This window comes from Periplaneta americana, chromosome 16 (assembly GCF_040183065.1).
Source record: "Periplaneta americana isolate PAMFEO1 chromosome 16, P.americana_PAMFEO1_priV1, whole genome shotgun sequence".
In the NCBI taxonomy this organism is placed as follows: domain Eukaryota; kingdom Metazoa; phylum Arthropoda; class Insecta; order Blattodea; family Blattidae; genus Periplaneta; species Periplaneta americana.
Window position 1 is genome coordinate 54,744,598 of NC_091132.1, and position 14,476 is coordinate 54,759,073.

General features: G+C 34.9%; 1 protein-coding gene and 1 long non-coding RNA gene across 2 annotated transcripts in view; one reads left to right on the forward strand and one right to left on the reverse strand.

Annotated features, from left to right (window-relative positions):
* elgi (E3 ubiquitin-protein ligase NRDP1 elgi) overlaps nucleotides 1–5,317 on the forward strand; it is a 43,400-nt gene extending 38,083 nt beyond the window's left edge. Inside the window, exon 7 of the mRNA XM_069849165.1 lies at nucleotides 5,197–5,317. Within this exon, the coding sequence (XP_069705266.1) occupies nucleotides 5,197–5,240 (44 nt within the window). The 3' untranslated portion in view covers nucleotides 5,241–5,317. The remainder of the gene's footprint in view (nucleotides 1–5,196) is intronic.
* On the reverse strand, nucleotides 101–14,374 carry LOC138716270 (uncharacterized). The gene is made up of 3 exons (XR_011336624.1): nucleotides 14,215–14,374; nucleotides 11,639–11,778; nucleotides 101–4,671 (listed from the first exon to the last, which is right to left on the reverse strand). It is a non-coding gene; the product is annotated as an uncharacterized lncRNA (long non-coding RNA).
* Between the last annotated feature and the right edge of the window lie 102 nt (nucleotides 14,375–14,476).

Genomic DNA, 14,476 nt, shown 5'->3' on the forward strand with positions numbered 1-14,476 from the left:
TTGAAGCCATTAGGCAAGGTTTCCATCACGCATGCCAGTGTTGTAGGAATACACCTCTATAATAAATCAGTCTCGTCTGCGTTATATATTTGTTCCACACTAACATTACTCTCAGACAAATTTTTCTGAAACTGATTAATAAACTGATCCACCGACACTTCATTCGCACTCCTTTGTTCACCGGACACGTCTAGTTTTCGAGTCTCTCTTTGAATCTGTTAAGTCATCCAACGGAAAATCCACACTCACCTTGCAGTTTCATTTTCTGGTGCAATTCCTTGGTGTTGTCTTGTAGTATCAGCCCAGAAATGCATATTTCCTCAGATCTTTTAATTGCGAACCATTCATATAGAACACGATCTAATTCTTTACAGTGCGACTGATGTGTACAGTCTTCCAATTTTCCACAACTTTCGTAGATTCAGTGTTACTTATGAATCTTCAGAGTTGACTGCCTTATTTTGTTATATCGTATAAAGTTGAACTACTAACTTCTCTCTCCATTTTCTCGAGTAATTCAAGCTTTTGCTTCAGTGTGAGGATATTCCTCTTGCGCTTAGCGGTAGTAGTCATGATGCTATTTATCACACGAATGAAACTTTTACGCGCTGTAGGAACAAAGTATTTCACACTTTCCTATTTAGACTCGTCCAACACTCCCTCGAAACAGGTGAGTTCAAGTGGTAAATTTAAATATATCGTCTCCGCATATTGTTTGCAAGGTCCAAGCGACAACTTACCAACGCTACCCAATCTACTCCAGGGACATAACAGGGTTTTCTGTCTGTTTTCACATGTGAACAACGTAAAGAGTAAACACAATATGCGGACATGTGCGATCCACGAAAACCACTCAAATCTTCGTTCAACTCTTCCCTTTCGCATGAATGACTTTTTTTATACATCTTGATTACACAACTTTTAACACTGTATCACTAGAAGTTTGACTTTTTTTGTTTGGCCTAGCCAAAAGTGCTGTTGTTTGGTATTGCCAGTTATTTGGGTGCCGGATATGAGGGATTTTATTGTAGATGTAACATTTAAATATTCATAATAAGACAGAGCTATTATGGTACATAAATAATATCTGGAAAATTTCAATATTACTTATACTCTTGACACTATAAGTTAAAAAATATTCCTCCACTAGCTACAGTTACTGCCATAAGAAATTAAATCTGGTCATATAGCTGACTGACAGTATTTGCCCTTGTACATTTTAACACTTCAAAATGAACAGCCCAAGAGAGTGTGAAATTGACAGATGGTATTAAGACCTTTGTGTGTAGCCTCTCTCTTACATGTGGCTTCTTACCGTATGAAAATCAAAATGATGTCTGTGGTAAAGTTTTTAGATAGCCAAATAATGATGAATTAGTAACTTCGCCCATTGCAGTGCAGTAGTGATATTGGTTTTTAAGAGTATTTTAGGTTAGAACTAGAAGTATTTTTATGTATACATTTTTTTTTTTTTAAATATACTAAAAGTTTTATTTAATATGGGTATTTTCTGTCTTCATGTTTTACCCTGCTTTGGGGTGTGCATTGGTTAACTGCAGGCTTTGTTATGTTCATTACATTTGGAATTTTTGCCAATAATTATCGCTAAAATGCAGTCTGTCTTATATTAGTGGAGCATCATTTATCCAAACCAATGTAATTTTATTTCAGTAGTTCGAAGACATACGAGATTTTATTAAATCTTTAAGTCAATATTTTTAACCAGGAATGAACTTCATTATTGGATAACTAGTAGCGGACCTTGATACTGAGGTTTTATTCCTTAATGTACCAAGTCTTCATATTACAGTCAAGAAATATACATATACTGAATTGAATGGTCATAACTTTACTGAAATTTATGTTAACTTCAGTGTTTTTTAAAATACTGGCTTGACAAAATGTGATTATGCAGTGTGTCTGGCTTACATTCAGTAATTCCATAACTGAAAATTGTAACTGATTGTCTGTGTTGTAAATAATCTTCACTTCATTGGCACTTCATTCTTTCTTTTTTTCTATTTTCATCTGATTGTTCTTTCTATCCTGATTGGTTGCTTGATATCTTTTTTTTTTCATGTTTGAAATAGACTTTAATATGTATTGTACATGTGTGTACTATGTTTTATGGGATGTTTACTTATTGTAAACCATTAAATTACCTACTGTAGCTGTTCATTTTTAAAAGTTGGTACTTTATGGGATGTAGTTTGTGAGGTTTTATTGAAATTTATCAGAGCTTCACCACAAATTGTTTATTTTCTAGTAGAAGTCTGTTATTACAAATTTAAAATTACAGTAAATGTGTTCCCTTTTTGCCATTTTATATGCGTGATGGCAAGTTGAACAAAACAGTATCACTACTTTTGTTTCCTAATTAAGTCCAGGTGCAATATTTTTTAGGCATAATGTATGTAACTTTTAACTTGTACTGCCTTATTGCATTACATTCTAGTACAATATATATGTGATACTACAAGCTCAACAGTTTCATAAATCTTAGACATTGTATTGAATTTCCAAGTTAGAGAAATTCTATAAATTATTATGAAGAGAGATCACAATACAGGGTGGATGGTAACCTCTACACCAAAATGAAACCAGTAATAGATCATGAGGAGAGATTTGAAAAATCTAAATAAGTTTTTTCTCTAACATTCACCATTTTAGAGGAAATTGTTATGTTTCTATGAAGCATTTGGCAACATCACAGCTACTGCAATAACTCTAACATGCACAGCTTGCACTCTTTACCTTTCTCTCCCCTCTGCTGTACTCAGTCTGTGATGAGTGACAGTGTGCTGCGTTGCAAGATTTATTTTAACAATTTTCGTAATTATTCAGTTTAAATTCATGGCAAACGGTTTAATTTGCAAAAAAGATTCAAGACATTAACTGTTCAGATTATTTTTACCTATCTGCTTGTATAGCAGTCGACCATTTCTCTTAGGCCATTACCACAATAGAGCGCTGCAAACATTGAGCAAAGACTATTTTTTTTTTTTTTTTTTTCTTAACGGTGCTTCATCGAAGGAAAAGTGTAATAAAAGTTTTGTTATATTTAACATGTAGAATCATCTCTTAAATTTTGGTGCATCAGTCCCCTTCCACCCTGTATACAGTAAAACTTCATTTATACATCTTTATGGGGATCTGAAGAAAAAACGTTTAACTGAAATGGCATACATCTGAAATAGTATTTGAAGACCATATGGGTAAAACGAGTTGCCAATTTAGTTAAATTTTCACAAGAGAAATTTATAACTCCACAGTTAATCCATCTTTGAGTTTATAATACAATACCTACTCAAATTTATAACGCATATTCTTGAAGAATGTAAGATTATTTGTAGAAAAATCTTAACTGCTTAGAGCCAAAGCTGTCTGATGTATTACATTTCAAACTCCAATCTAGAAAATTTTACGACATTGACTTACTTTGTTCTTTCTGTATGATCTTCCAATAATACGTGACCATTTTACAAAAAGAGTCAGTTTTGGACTGCTTGCTCCTAAGAAATAAACCATGCCCTCATTTTGTGAAAACTGTTCCATAGTTTGTTCAGTTACATCATGGTGTGTTACAAAATGTTTGACTGTTCCTAAAACAGTAACAACATCATTAAGGGATTATTGAAGGCAAGCATGGAGATTCTCGAATTTCCACGAATTTCAAAGTGGACTGCATCTTCACAATAAGCATGTGCTGTATTTTCGTGTTATTATATTTTCATGGCAAACATAATTTCGAGCAAAATTAATTTAGAATGTATAAATGACGTTTCTTATCTCCCGAGGTTTCAGATATGATCGTATAAGTGTAAAAAGAATGTATGAACGAAAAATTTAAACACTGCGCATATTGACGTGTAACCATTTGCTCCTCTGCCTACTTTCTGTGATAGAATATTATATAGGATATCGATACGTGCATTTAGGTATTCGTGTACATGCTATGAAGTGTCTGGAGGAAGGGAGATCAAACTCCCATACTTCTTGATCTTTGCATTAAGAGGAGTTGGTGTGATCAATGCCATGTTCCAGCCTTTACCCACAGGTAAGAAAATGATTATTATTTTCGTAGTAATCTGAGGGTATACTGGAACTGTTATGAAAGTTATAACAGGATGAAAAAATCTGCCTTCACCGGGGCTCAAAGCCGTGATCTTCTAGTTTATATTTTGTTACTCTACTGACAACATTTAAAGGTTCTACTTATAGAAAAGTACGGTACTTTTAGTGCAGTCACTTTCCTTTTCATCCAGTGTTTTGTAATTTCAATTGTATTTCTTCAGATACTAGTATATTTTTTATGCATTCTTGCGAAATAAAGAAACAAAATAAAGCAACTATAAATAAAAAACAATGAATTCAATATATATTGGTATAAGTAAATTATACTACAATTTAAACATGCAGAGCATAATTCCACATGTAACAATATTCATAGTAAGGAGTAAGTGATTAATGTAGAGTTAATTATGGCGAACTTATGGATAATATAACGGACTTCTACTATTATGTCTTATGTACAATTTCTTCATCTTTCTTTTTCCTCTCTCTCTTCGGTGTTTCTTTCATTTATATATAACTAGAATGCCAGTAGTCCTTGGTTTTTCTATATTCATAATAATTGTTTGCTGAGTAGTTAACATGAATTTGCTCAATGACCTGAAACCAAAAAGGATTACAAGGCATAATTGTCAAATGTCATTTTCCTGATGTACTGCATATATATGAAGAATCTGATTATATTTTATACCTTCATTTATGAGTAACCTGCTTGAATCTCTTATTTAATCCTTTTCTCAAGATCTGTTATTGAGAATGGAGTTCGATATGAATGTAGGCCCACACACTGCTTGTATAAAAAAAATTGTCAATGAAAAATTCCATCTTCGAAGGTTGAAATGAAATTAATGTAAAATGTGATGATATAAATCCTCTTGAGGTATTGTAAGCAAGGAGTTGTCACGTAAAGAGGTATGCTTGGCTATATGTTTTGTTATGTTCATATGAAATTTCTGAATGGCCATTTTTGCAGAATTGTAATCCTTATATTCAGATACTACCATTATTTAACAATAGTAGTTGCCATTGCAATTTAATCTATTTGGATAATTGAAGCTCTCTACTCAGTTATGTAAACATATCTAAATCTGTGTATCTTGAATGTAACAAATTTGTGTGTTTAAGGATCAAACTTCAGTCGAGCAGTTGTGGAGGATATAGTGGACTAGCAGTGTTCAGCGTTGAGATCCAACCATCAGCTGTACACAGCACTGTTCGTTAATAAAACATACATTCAGATCTCTAAGTTGATGTGTAAAGAATGTTTGTTATATATGTTTCTCAGATTTCTGATGGATGTATCTGAATCACTGATCTAGTTCTTCCTATGTGCTGTTTTAAATAAATAAGTATTATTTCTAAAGGATAAGTGTTAATATCCAGAATACAATATGATTAGACAGTGGTGACATGCAATTGTGCCTTCCAATTGCTGCACAACACTAGTGAAGATTCAGTACAATACCTTCAGCCACGTGTGTGTGTAATTGATGCAGGTGCTGGCTTGAGTGGCAATAAAAAGTCACTCTGTAACCAACATAGTACAGAGCCATCATTTTATCTGGGCTCATAGTTCCACAGTTCCATGGTCAAGCAGGGTGTACCTGCCCACTAATCAGTAGCAATAAGTACAGTATGCAAAGTTAGCTACGAACAAGATAAGGTACTTGAGAAGCATGCTATGGTGTTCAGTTCTCTTGGGTTGTGATTGCATGACTCATGGTGCAGAAATTTAGTAGAGAACAAATGATATGATATATATATATATATATATATATATATATATTCATATATCTGTAAGACAGACCTGTTACAATTCTATATTACTCCAGATCTGCCTTAAGGTATGGTCACACGTCGCTACTTTTGCTGCACAACTTTTGTACTGCAGCTGCAAAAGTTGCGTGTTGTGTTCACATGTGAACCAAAAGTAGCGCACTGCATGCTACTTTTTGTGCTGCGCAACCAGAGTGCTGCAAAAGTTGCAACTGAAGGTTGCGAGTCTGTTCACACACAAGGCGCTACTTTTGCAGCCGCAGTCATGCTGCAGGTTTCCATCGCAGTGTTGCTTCTCAATATACATTTTGTGGTTATGTTTGCATTATTAAGAAACTCATGCGAAAGCTTACTTATCTATTATTTGCTTTTCTGTCATAACTAGTATTCAGAAATTCGCATTATTTTTACTATAAAGCTTTTAAAAACGCCTATATACTTAAATGATAACCAACACCATATTCACGTAATTAATGTTGGCAACCCTCCTGTTTGAAACTACGCTATGGAAAATTAAAAAAATGAATTATATCGTCAGCAAATATTCTCAGACTGTGTTGTACATTTAATAACTGTTACAAATCATTTATTTTCATCACATCTAACATTAAAATATATCCAAACAATAAAAGTGTCATTGGCACATTTGGGTGGTAACACTGGTCGCAACCGCAGCAAAAGTTTCAACAAAACCGATATCAAAAATGCTGCGGCTGCAACCCTGAGAACCCTGTTCACATGTTGCTACTTTTAAGCTGCACACAGCTTGAAAAAGTAGCGAGCAGCAGGTCCGGCAGCCGCTACTTTTCGGGTTGCAACGTTGTTCACACGTCGCAGTACGAGAGTTGCGCAGTTTTTTTTGTACTGCAGTGCTGCAAAAGTAGCAACGTGTGACCGTACCTTTACTTTACAATTTTAATCATCTATGCCAAGTCTCACAACTGAAAACAATAAACAAAAAAAAAAAACACACACACACACACACACTACAAGACTGATTTAATACACCATTACTTTGAACTTTCTCTTCCCATTTCATCTTCACTATCATTAAAAATTTGCCCAATTTATTTAACTCTTTTATATTAGTTATATTACGTATTTTCTTATATGCTACATATCTATTCATATTAAAAAATTTATTATTTATTCATTTTTTCCTTGTATTGGCAGTTACTTGACATTCTAATAATACATGGAACGCGTCTTCTCCCATGCCACAAAGGGGGCAGATATCCTTCTCTATGGTACCCCATATTCCTAGTCTCCAAAGCTAATCTCATCCTCACTTTCCTATTATTTATTCTGACATATTCTTCTTGTTCCCATGACGTTTTAATGTCCTTATAGTTACTTAATGTTCTTAATTCGTTGAGATTTTGATATAATTCCTGTCTCATAGTTTCATTACTCCAATTTCCTCCCTTAACCATCTTAGACCGAATCTACTCACCTTGTTCTTTAAATCTTCTAGCCAATTGAATTTCAAATTCGTGTCCCAAAGAAATTGCAAACACTTCTTTTCAATGGCACTATCTCCTTCTCCAAAATATGACCTAAGAATTTTATTTTCCTTACTCGTATCGTTCCCATAATACTATCTACCCCCATTTCGAAAGTAGAGAACAAAGCATTTTCATTTGTTATAACTTTATAAAAATGAATCACCTGCTCAGTGTCGTAGAGAATTTCAGGAATGCTTTCTTGGGGTTCAGTATTGGATAAGAAAAAAGAAATCGAAGACGTCATGTTTTAACAGAGGAAAACTTGACAATATCAGTGCTCAATTAGAATGCTCACCATGAAAGTCTCTTCAAGTTAGCTCAGCAAGCAGGAATCAGCTATGACTCAGCACACAAAGCAACAAAATTGCTGAAAATTTGTCCACACAAAACAACAGAAGTGCAAGTCTTATAGGACAGAGACCTACAGAGGAAAATATAATTTTGCACTTGGTTTCTTGAGTCTGTACATGTCGGCAATTATTTAAACCTGCAATTTCAGTGATAAGCTGTGGTTCCATGTGCATGACTGAGTGAAAGTCAAAATGAAAACTCTTTGTTCTGTACTAAATTTCTGCACCACAAGTCACACAAACACAACCCAAGAGAAGTGAACACCACAGCATACATCTCGACTACCTTATCTTGTTTGTAGCTGACCATGTATTCTGTATTAATTTATCATTACTGCTTCGTAGCCAGGTGCACCCTGCTTCCATGGAACTCTGCTGCTGTAAGAAAGCCTAGATCAGTGCTCATCAGCACTCGCTGAAATGAGTAGAGTGCATGGAGGGTAAGGAACTCTGCTCTGTTGTGCACAAGAGATAGAGAGACACCATACCTGCCAGCAGTGATGATTGCACGCCAGGGCTGTGTCTTGTCCGCGGGTAAGAGACGCTAGCCCGAGCGTGCAGTGTTTTGATGACCGCTGCCCTAGATAAAATTATGGCAATGTAGATTGTAAGAATTGAGAAATCCTTACTCGAAGAAGTCAAATATACTCGTGTACTTCTCTCACACCTTCCCACTCTTCCTCACACTTGCTGTCCCATTCCAAAAAAAAAAAATAAATAAATAATCGATGTCCTGAAGATGACACATACTTTCCCATTATATCTTTTACATTCTTTTTAACAGCTGTTCTTTTATCAAGATGTAGGTATTCCGGTTTATAGTTTTTCTTCAACTATGATTCAAATTAGCTTTGATATGGTGGGAAGACTACAATCAGGTTTAAATCCTATTCAGCGTGCAGATGTTTGTTTTTAATGTGTTGTCCTGGACCACCTCTATGATGCAGACCTCACATCACGGGATTCTGTCATTTGTGGATGTCTAATGTTAGGCTTCCAGAACTACTTCTCAACTAGGCCCAGGACCCACTTGCTATACAGACCACTGTGGACCCACAAGTGTTCCAGATCAATTTCATGAATGAATTTATAAATTCTTCAAAAAACACTCACAGATTAAATAATTTACTATGCATCCATACTGGATTGCGATGATATCCTACTACTCTACCACTAGACATACAAGTGATATCCTGGCATTACATCGAGCTGGTTAGCGAAAGAGAAATAGGTGAAGAAGCTCATTATCTCCACTCCACTCCAGATCATCAACATGTTATATCACGTTGCCCTACAAACTCCTCCTATTTCAATTTTCAGTAGTGGAAATCACTTGCTGTGCAAAAACTTTTATCAGCATAGTGCTTTTATTATTTTTATTATTGTTGTTGAGTAAAATTTTCTTACTGTTTGATCATTGCTAATTTATCTAAAGTAGGGTTTGATGATAAATTAGACAGAGCAGAAAACAGGTTAATATTCCTTATCCTACACTGGATCCGATGTTAATATTGTTCATCCCAGAGAAGAGTATCCAGAACCAAATGTGGAAAATCTTCACATAGCTAAGTTGCGGAGTTTCGGGAAATCCTTGGCTGAGAGTGACTGGTAAAGTTCAGTTCCTGTTTTTCCAGAACACGTGTTTTCTGTATTGTTGTGCAATTAGAGCAACTTGAGTTGAAGAGATGTAGGTGCTTCATTCATATTGCATTTTCATGGCTCTGTAAAAAGACGAATTTCTAGGTTTTAAGAAGTTCAGAAAATCTGCTCTCCATTGTTCAAGTTAGTTCTTCCGTAATTGTATAGGTATTTTGGCTAATAATTATTTATTTATACTGCCAAACATAGTAGTGAGAAGTAGCTTTGTGCATTATAATTTGATATTCGAGTAATTAATATGTATTGAAAAATTGCAACAAAAAAAAAATCAAATCTCTTATCCATTCTGATCGAGTTAACTCTGTTATTACCATATTATGACTGTGATGTGTAGTTATTATGCACTTACAGAACATAGGATGCCTGTTTTAAAGCAATCTAATGTGTTATAAAAAACATTGCCATCTTTTGTTTTCAAAAATTCTCCAACTCGTGTCCAATATCAAAAAAACATCTCAGCATATTTGTTCTCTGCTAAACCACTTTACTTGGCAGAAGCAAGGGGGATTTACATAATTGGATTGAACTTGCTCCAAATGCTTTTTAATTTTTTTTGTACTCACACTAATTTTTCGAGATACAGATTTCACAGTATTTGTTTTTATATATTCCAGATTCGTGTAATTTATGTAAAATGCTTTTCTATTAATTTTATACAATGAATAACTTTTATGCTGTCTGAAATTGTACATTTATCGTAACAAATTGTCATAAAATGCCAACAAAACAATTTTGACACCAGTCATCACAGATGCACTGTTGGTCATAACCAAAACAATCTTCCCTTATGGCTTAATTTTCCAGAGACTTGCACAACAGCATCAAAAATGTCTTTCCCACAAGTGGTCGCTTGCAGAGGTACTAAATAAAAAAATTCCTCCATAATATTTGATTTGTAGTCAAAATTTCTGATTAAAACAGCCAGCTATGCCATATCTCTGACAGCATCAAAAGACATTTATTGTTTTCCAGATTCCTGTTAATTGGCTCTCACTTTCTTCACTACAGTTCTTTTTAATTGCCGTAATTTTTTCCATTTATTAATTCTGGCAACAGTTTTGTTGCTTCTTAAGCATATCAATTTGAAGATACATATTTCTCTTGGGGAAAACTTCTTTAGCAGCAATTTCCAGGCATTCCTTAAAGTCTCCCGAAGAGAAACTGCAAAATGTTTTCACTGCTTTGGAAGAAATGTCGTAACTGGTACAGACAACCTTTTCAAAAGAATCTTTAAAGTCTGTGAAGTTCCATTTTCAAAATATTTGATGGAGAATTGACATTGTAAGTTATCTAGTTGTCACTCTCAAGCCAATCATATGTATAAACTATAAAAAATTATGCTAGCCTGAAATTCTCTTAACAAAATTTATCTAAAGTATGTAGCATGTAGTTATACAGGGCTACTATAAATAATTTCCCCCAATATCATTTTCATTTTACTCCCAAGGTATTAGACTTACAACAATGAAACAAAAGTGATCAAAAGAAAACCTCACCAAGTTTCGTTTAAATATCAACGAGAGTAGCCAAAGTACTCTGATTGGCTGGCAGATGCGACAATTAGAAATGGCAGCTAATAGACTAATTTTCACCGAAGCTGTAAGGTGAATAAATTCAACGTCAGTGTTGGGGACTGAAAACCCTAGAACTCTTATGACAGTTCAGCGAGATTCTCCTAAACTGAACGTCTTTTGTGCTTTGTCCTGCGATAATGTGTACGGGCCTTTCTTCTTTGCTGGGAATATAGTAAAAGGACAACTATCTGGATATACTGAAACAATGGTTGATATCACAGGTCTCGGAAGACAAGCCAGATTTAATCTTTCAACAAGATGGTGCTCCTCACACTTTCATCATGATGTGTGTGACTATCTCAATCAGCAACTCCAACACTCGACGATCAAGCCTTCATCCGGTGATCTGCCAGGTCTGACCCCTTGTGACTTTTTTTATGGAGTTACGTTCTTCGCACCCAATTTAGAGGTTCTAAGAACAGGATCACAGCGGCTATGATTGACGGGAACATGCTCCGGCATGTGTGGGAAGAGATGGATTATCATCTCTCAATGTGTGTTGCATAGCACGAGAAGCACACACAGAACACCTGAAGCTTGGTGACAACCTGTGAGTTTTTCTTTTGATCATTTTTTGTTTCATTACTCTTAAGTCTCATACCTTGGAAGTAATATGAAAATGAAATCTGGGAAATCATTTATAGTAGCCCTGTATATACGTTACAATAAATTATTATAGATACCAGTACCTAATAGAACAGACCTGCAGAACTGTAGCTCCTCAGAGCAACTGCCTTCATAACTCTTGTACCCCATCCACCTTTTCTACCAGTGTGGTCTTAGCGTTCTAGTTGCGCTCGGCTGTATCAGCATTCATCCTCGCAGCAGCAGGTACACAATACACTGTCAAGAATTACAAATGAACAGATAATAAAATCCTTAGGAACATACCTTTGGAAAGTAAGAGAAAAACGAATGAAGGAAATAAATAAGTTAAAAGACTTGTAAAATAAATTTTAAAATGTATGTGTGCATATAATGTAAGAAGGTTTACAAACATACACACACCACACACACACACACACACACACACACACACACACACACACGAGTGATAGCTATATGGCCGGAGGTCAATGCTGTCATTCAACATTGTAATGCACTGCAGCCAAATAAATTAATTAATTAATTAATACACAATACGTGTGCTGCAGTTTGAAGAGAACTGGAACATGGCAAAATCTAAACCTGCGAAGAAATACTACATCCAAAGCAAATGGGAATATGATTATTTTTTTGTTGAAGAAGACGAAAGAATTGCTTGTTTACTGTGTCCCATCCAATTTATTTCTGCTCGTCATTTCAATATAAACCACATTTCAACAAAGCCCATACTAAGAATTATGGAATAGACGAACTTTCGGGTAAGTTCATTATTACAAACTGTATATTGATTATTTATATACTGTTAAATTAAGGACATCACTTGGGTTCATGTTGTATTGAAATGAATAGTGACATTTATATTAACTTTCAAGGTTCATTACTTAAGTGCTACAAATTTATGTTTCCATAGGTGATGATAGGAAGAAAGTTTTCGAAAATCTAAAGCAAGCTATGTGCAAAGAAATCTAAAAGAAACTACTGACAGAAAATCTAGCATAATTGTAAACCTTGCAATGAGATAACATATTATAAATACAATGACTTTATTACAATCCTTTTTGAAAATTACAGTGTCGCCACTGATGGACCTTCCACATGCAACAAATGTAAACAACTCTACATGGAAGTCGTTCATCCCCAATAGAAATGGAGTGAGGCTGATGTTATATTTCCCCTACTTACGGGTTCTGCAGGCCTGTAATAGAACTTCAGTTCCATTCTCTTGTAACTGTTTTGTTTTAAAATTATGCCTGATATTGAAATGTAATGTATAACTTACTGAAAATCCACAAAATGTATTTTCCTTATACATAAATATTGTTCTCACTCCTGGTGAAAATGTCACACTGAACTGTGCCGTTGCTGATATGCCTGCACTAAACGCATACTGGAATTGAGCAGTAATCTGACACTAGATGCATAGTAGAATGTAGCAGACTAGATGTATTACATCATAAAATACAGAGCCTTCAATTTAAGACGCAACCCTGGTCACAGCAGGTGGGCGGCTGATAGGCCGTTCTCTATAGTGGGAAAACCAAGCAGTATTGTGCGGCAGCAGGCAAGCGGGAAAACCCAGCATGCAATTAGTGTTAGTTTGTCTTCTGTAAGGTGTGTACATGTTTGGTGAGTCTTAGTTTTCATTTAAAGTGTTTGGTGAATTGGGCGCTGTTCAAGTTTAAATTTATCATGGTGTTTACCACCATGTGACTTTTATCTTTGGGATATGTTAAAACATAAACTGTATGTGAACAATTCTCATACATTAGAGGAACTTCAAGAAAATATTCGGATCGTGATCTCCAGCATTTCAAAGCAGGAATTGGATCATGTATTTCAGTATCTTCTTTGCTGGTGTGAGCGTTGTATTGAAGCTGGTGGAGGTCATTTTGAACATCTTATGTCTTGAGGTAAGGAAATAAACACCATAAAATTAATTTTACAGAAGATAAACTAACACTAAATACGAGTAGAAAGAATGCATGCAGGGCCACTTAGCAGTTCAATGCCGCTGGGTGTTACCACTTGAGAGTGCTGGTGCCTGGGTTGCGCCCTAAGTTGAAGGCACAGTAGTATGGTGATACATGTCGAAATGAAGTGGTGTCCTAGCACTGGATGCATACTATTAGAATGAAACAATATCCTGTCACTAGAATCATACCAGATTGGAATTGGTATTCTACTATTAGAATATTAGATTATGGTGGAACCTTGCCACTAGATACATATCAGAATGGTATAGTATTTAGTCACTACATGCGTATAGATGTACGAATCACCTTAAGTTGACATCCTATTGCTACCGGTACTTTATAAGAGTAAGCAATGATATATATATATATATATATATATAACATTGTAGTTTTGAGATTGTATGAAATAAACGGAAATATTTTGGTATACCTATCTTAAAATAACATTCAAATTATTTTATTTGTCTGACAAATAGGAAAAATGGGGAGGGGGGTTTCCACTGCGGGAAGAAAAGAGATTTTGAAAGTGCACTTGTAATTCATTTTCAGAGGTTGGCAAAAGGGTAATATGTTATATTTAATTTACATAGAGGATAAGGCTGCAATTAAATGATATTATTTTGTCAATGGTAGATAACTCAGTCTCAATTGACTAGTATATTTTCAGCAGTAGGTAATCTGTAAAATAGTGCTGAAATACCTATTTTTCTAATCACTCTTTTTCTTTTACGAATTACAATAGTAATTATGAGAGTAGCCAACGCTACATTTTTTCGCTAGATCTGGTGTATTTCCATGTTTAGCTGGTAAAATTGATTAAATTTCTATTGTTTGTCTAGGAATTTAGCGGCCTTTTTAAACCATCACTGCGAACCTAGATCATATATGTAACAGATATGTCGGGGTTATAGGCTTTGAGGTTAACAACTTTTGTCAGGTTTACTACGCTGCCATCTAGTTGT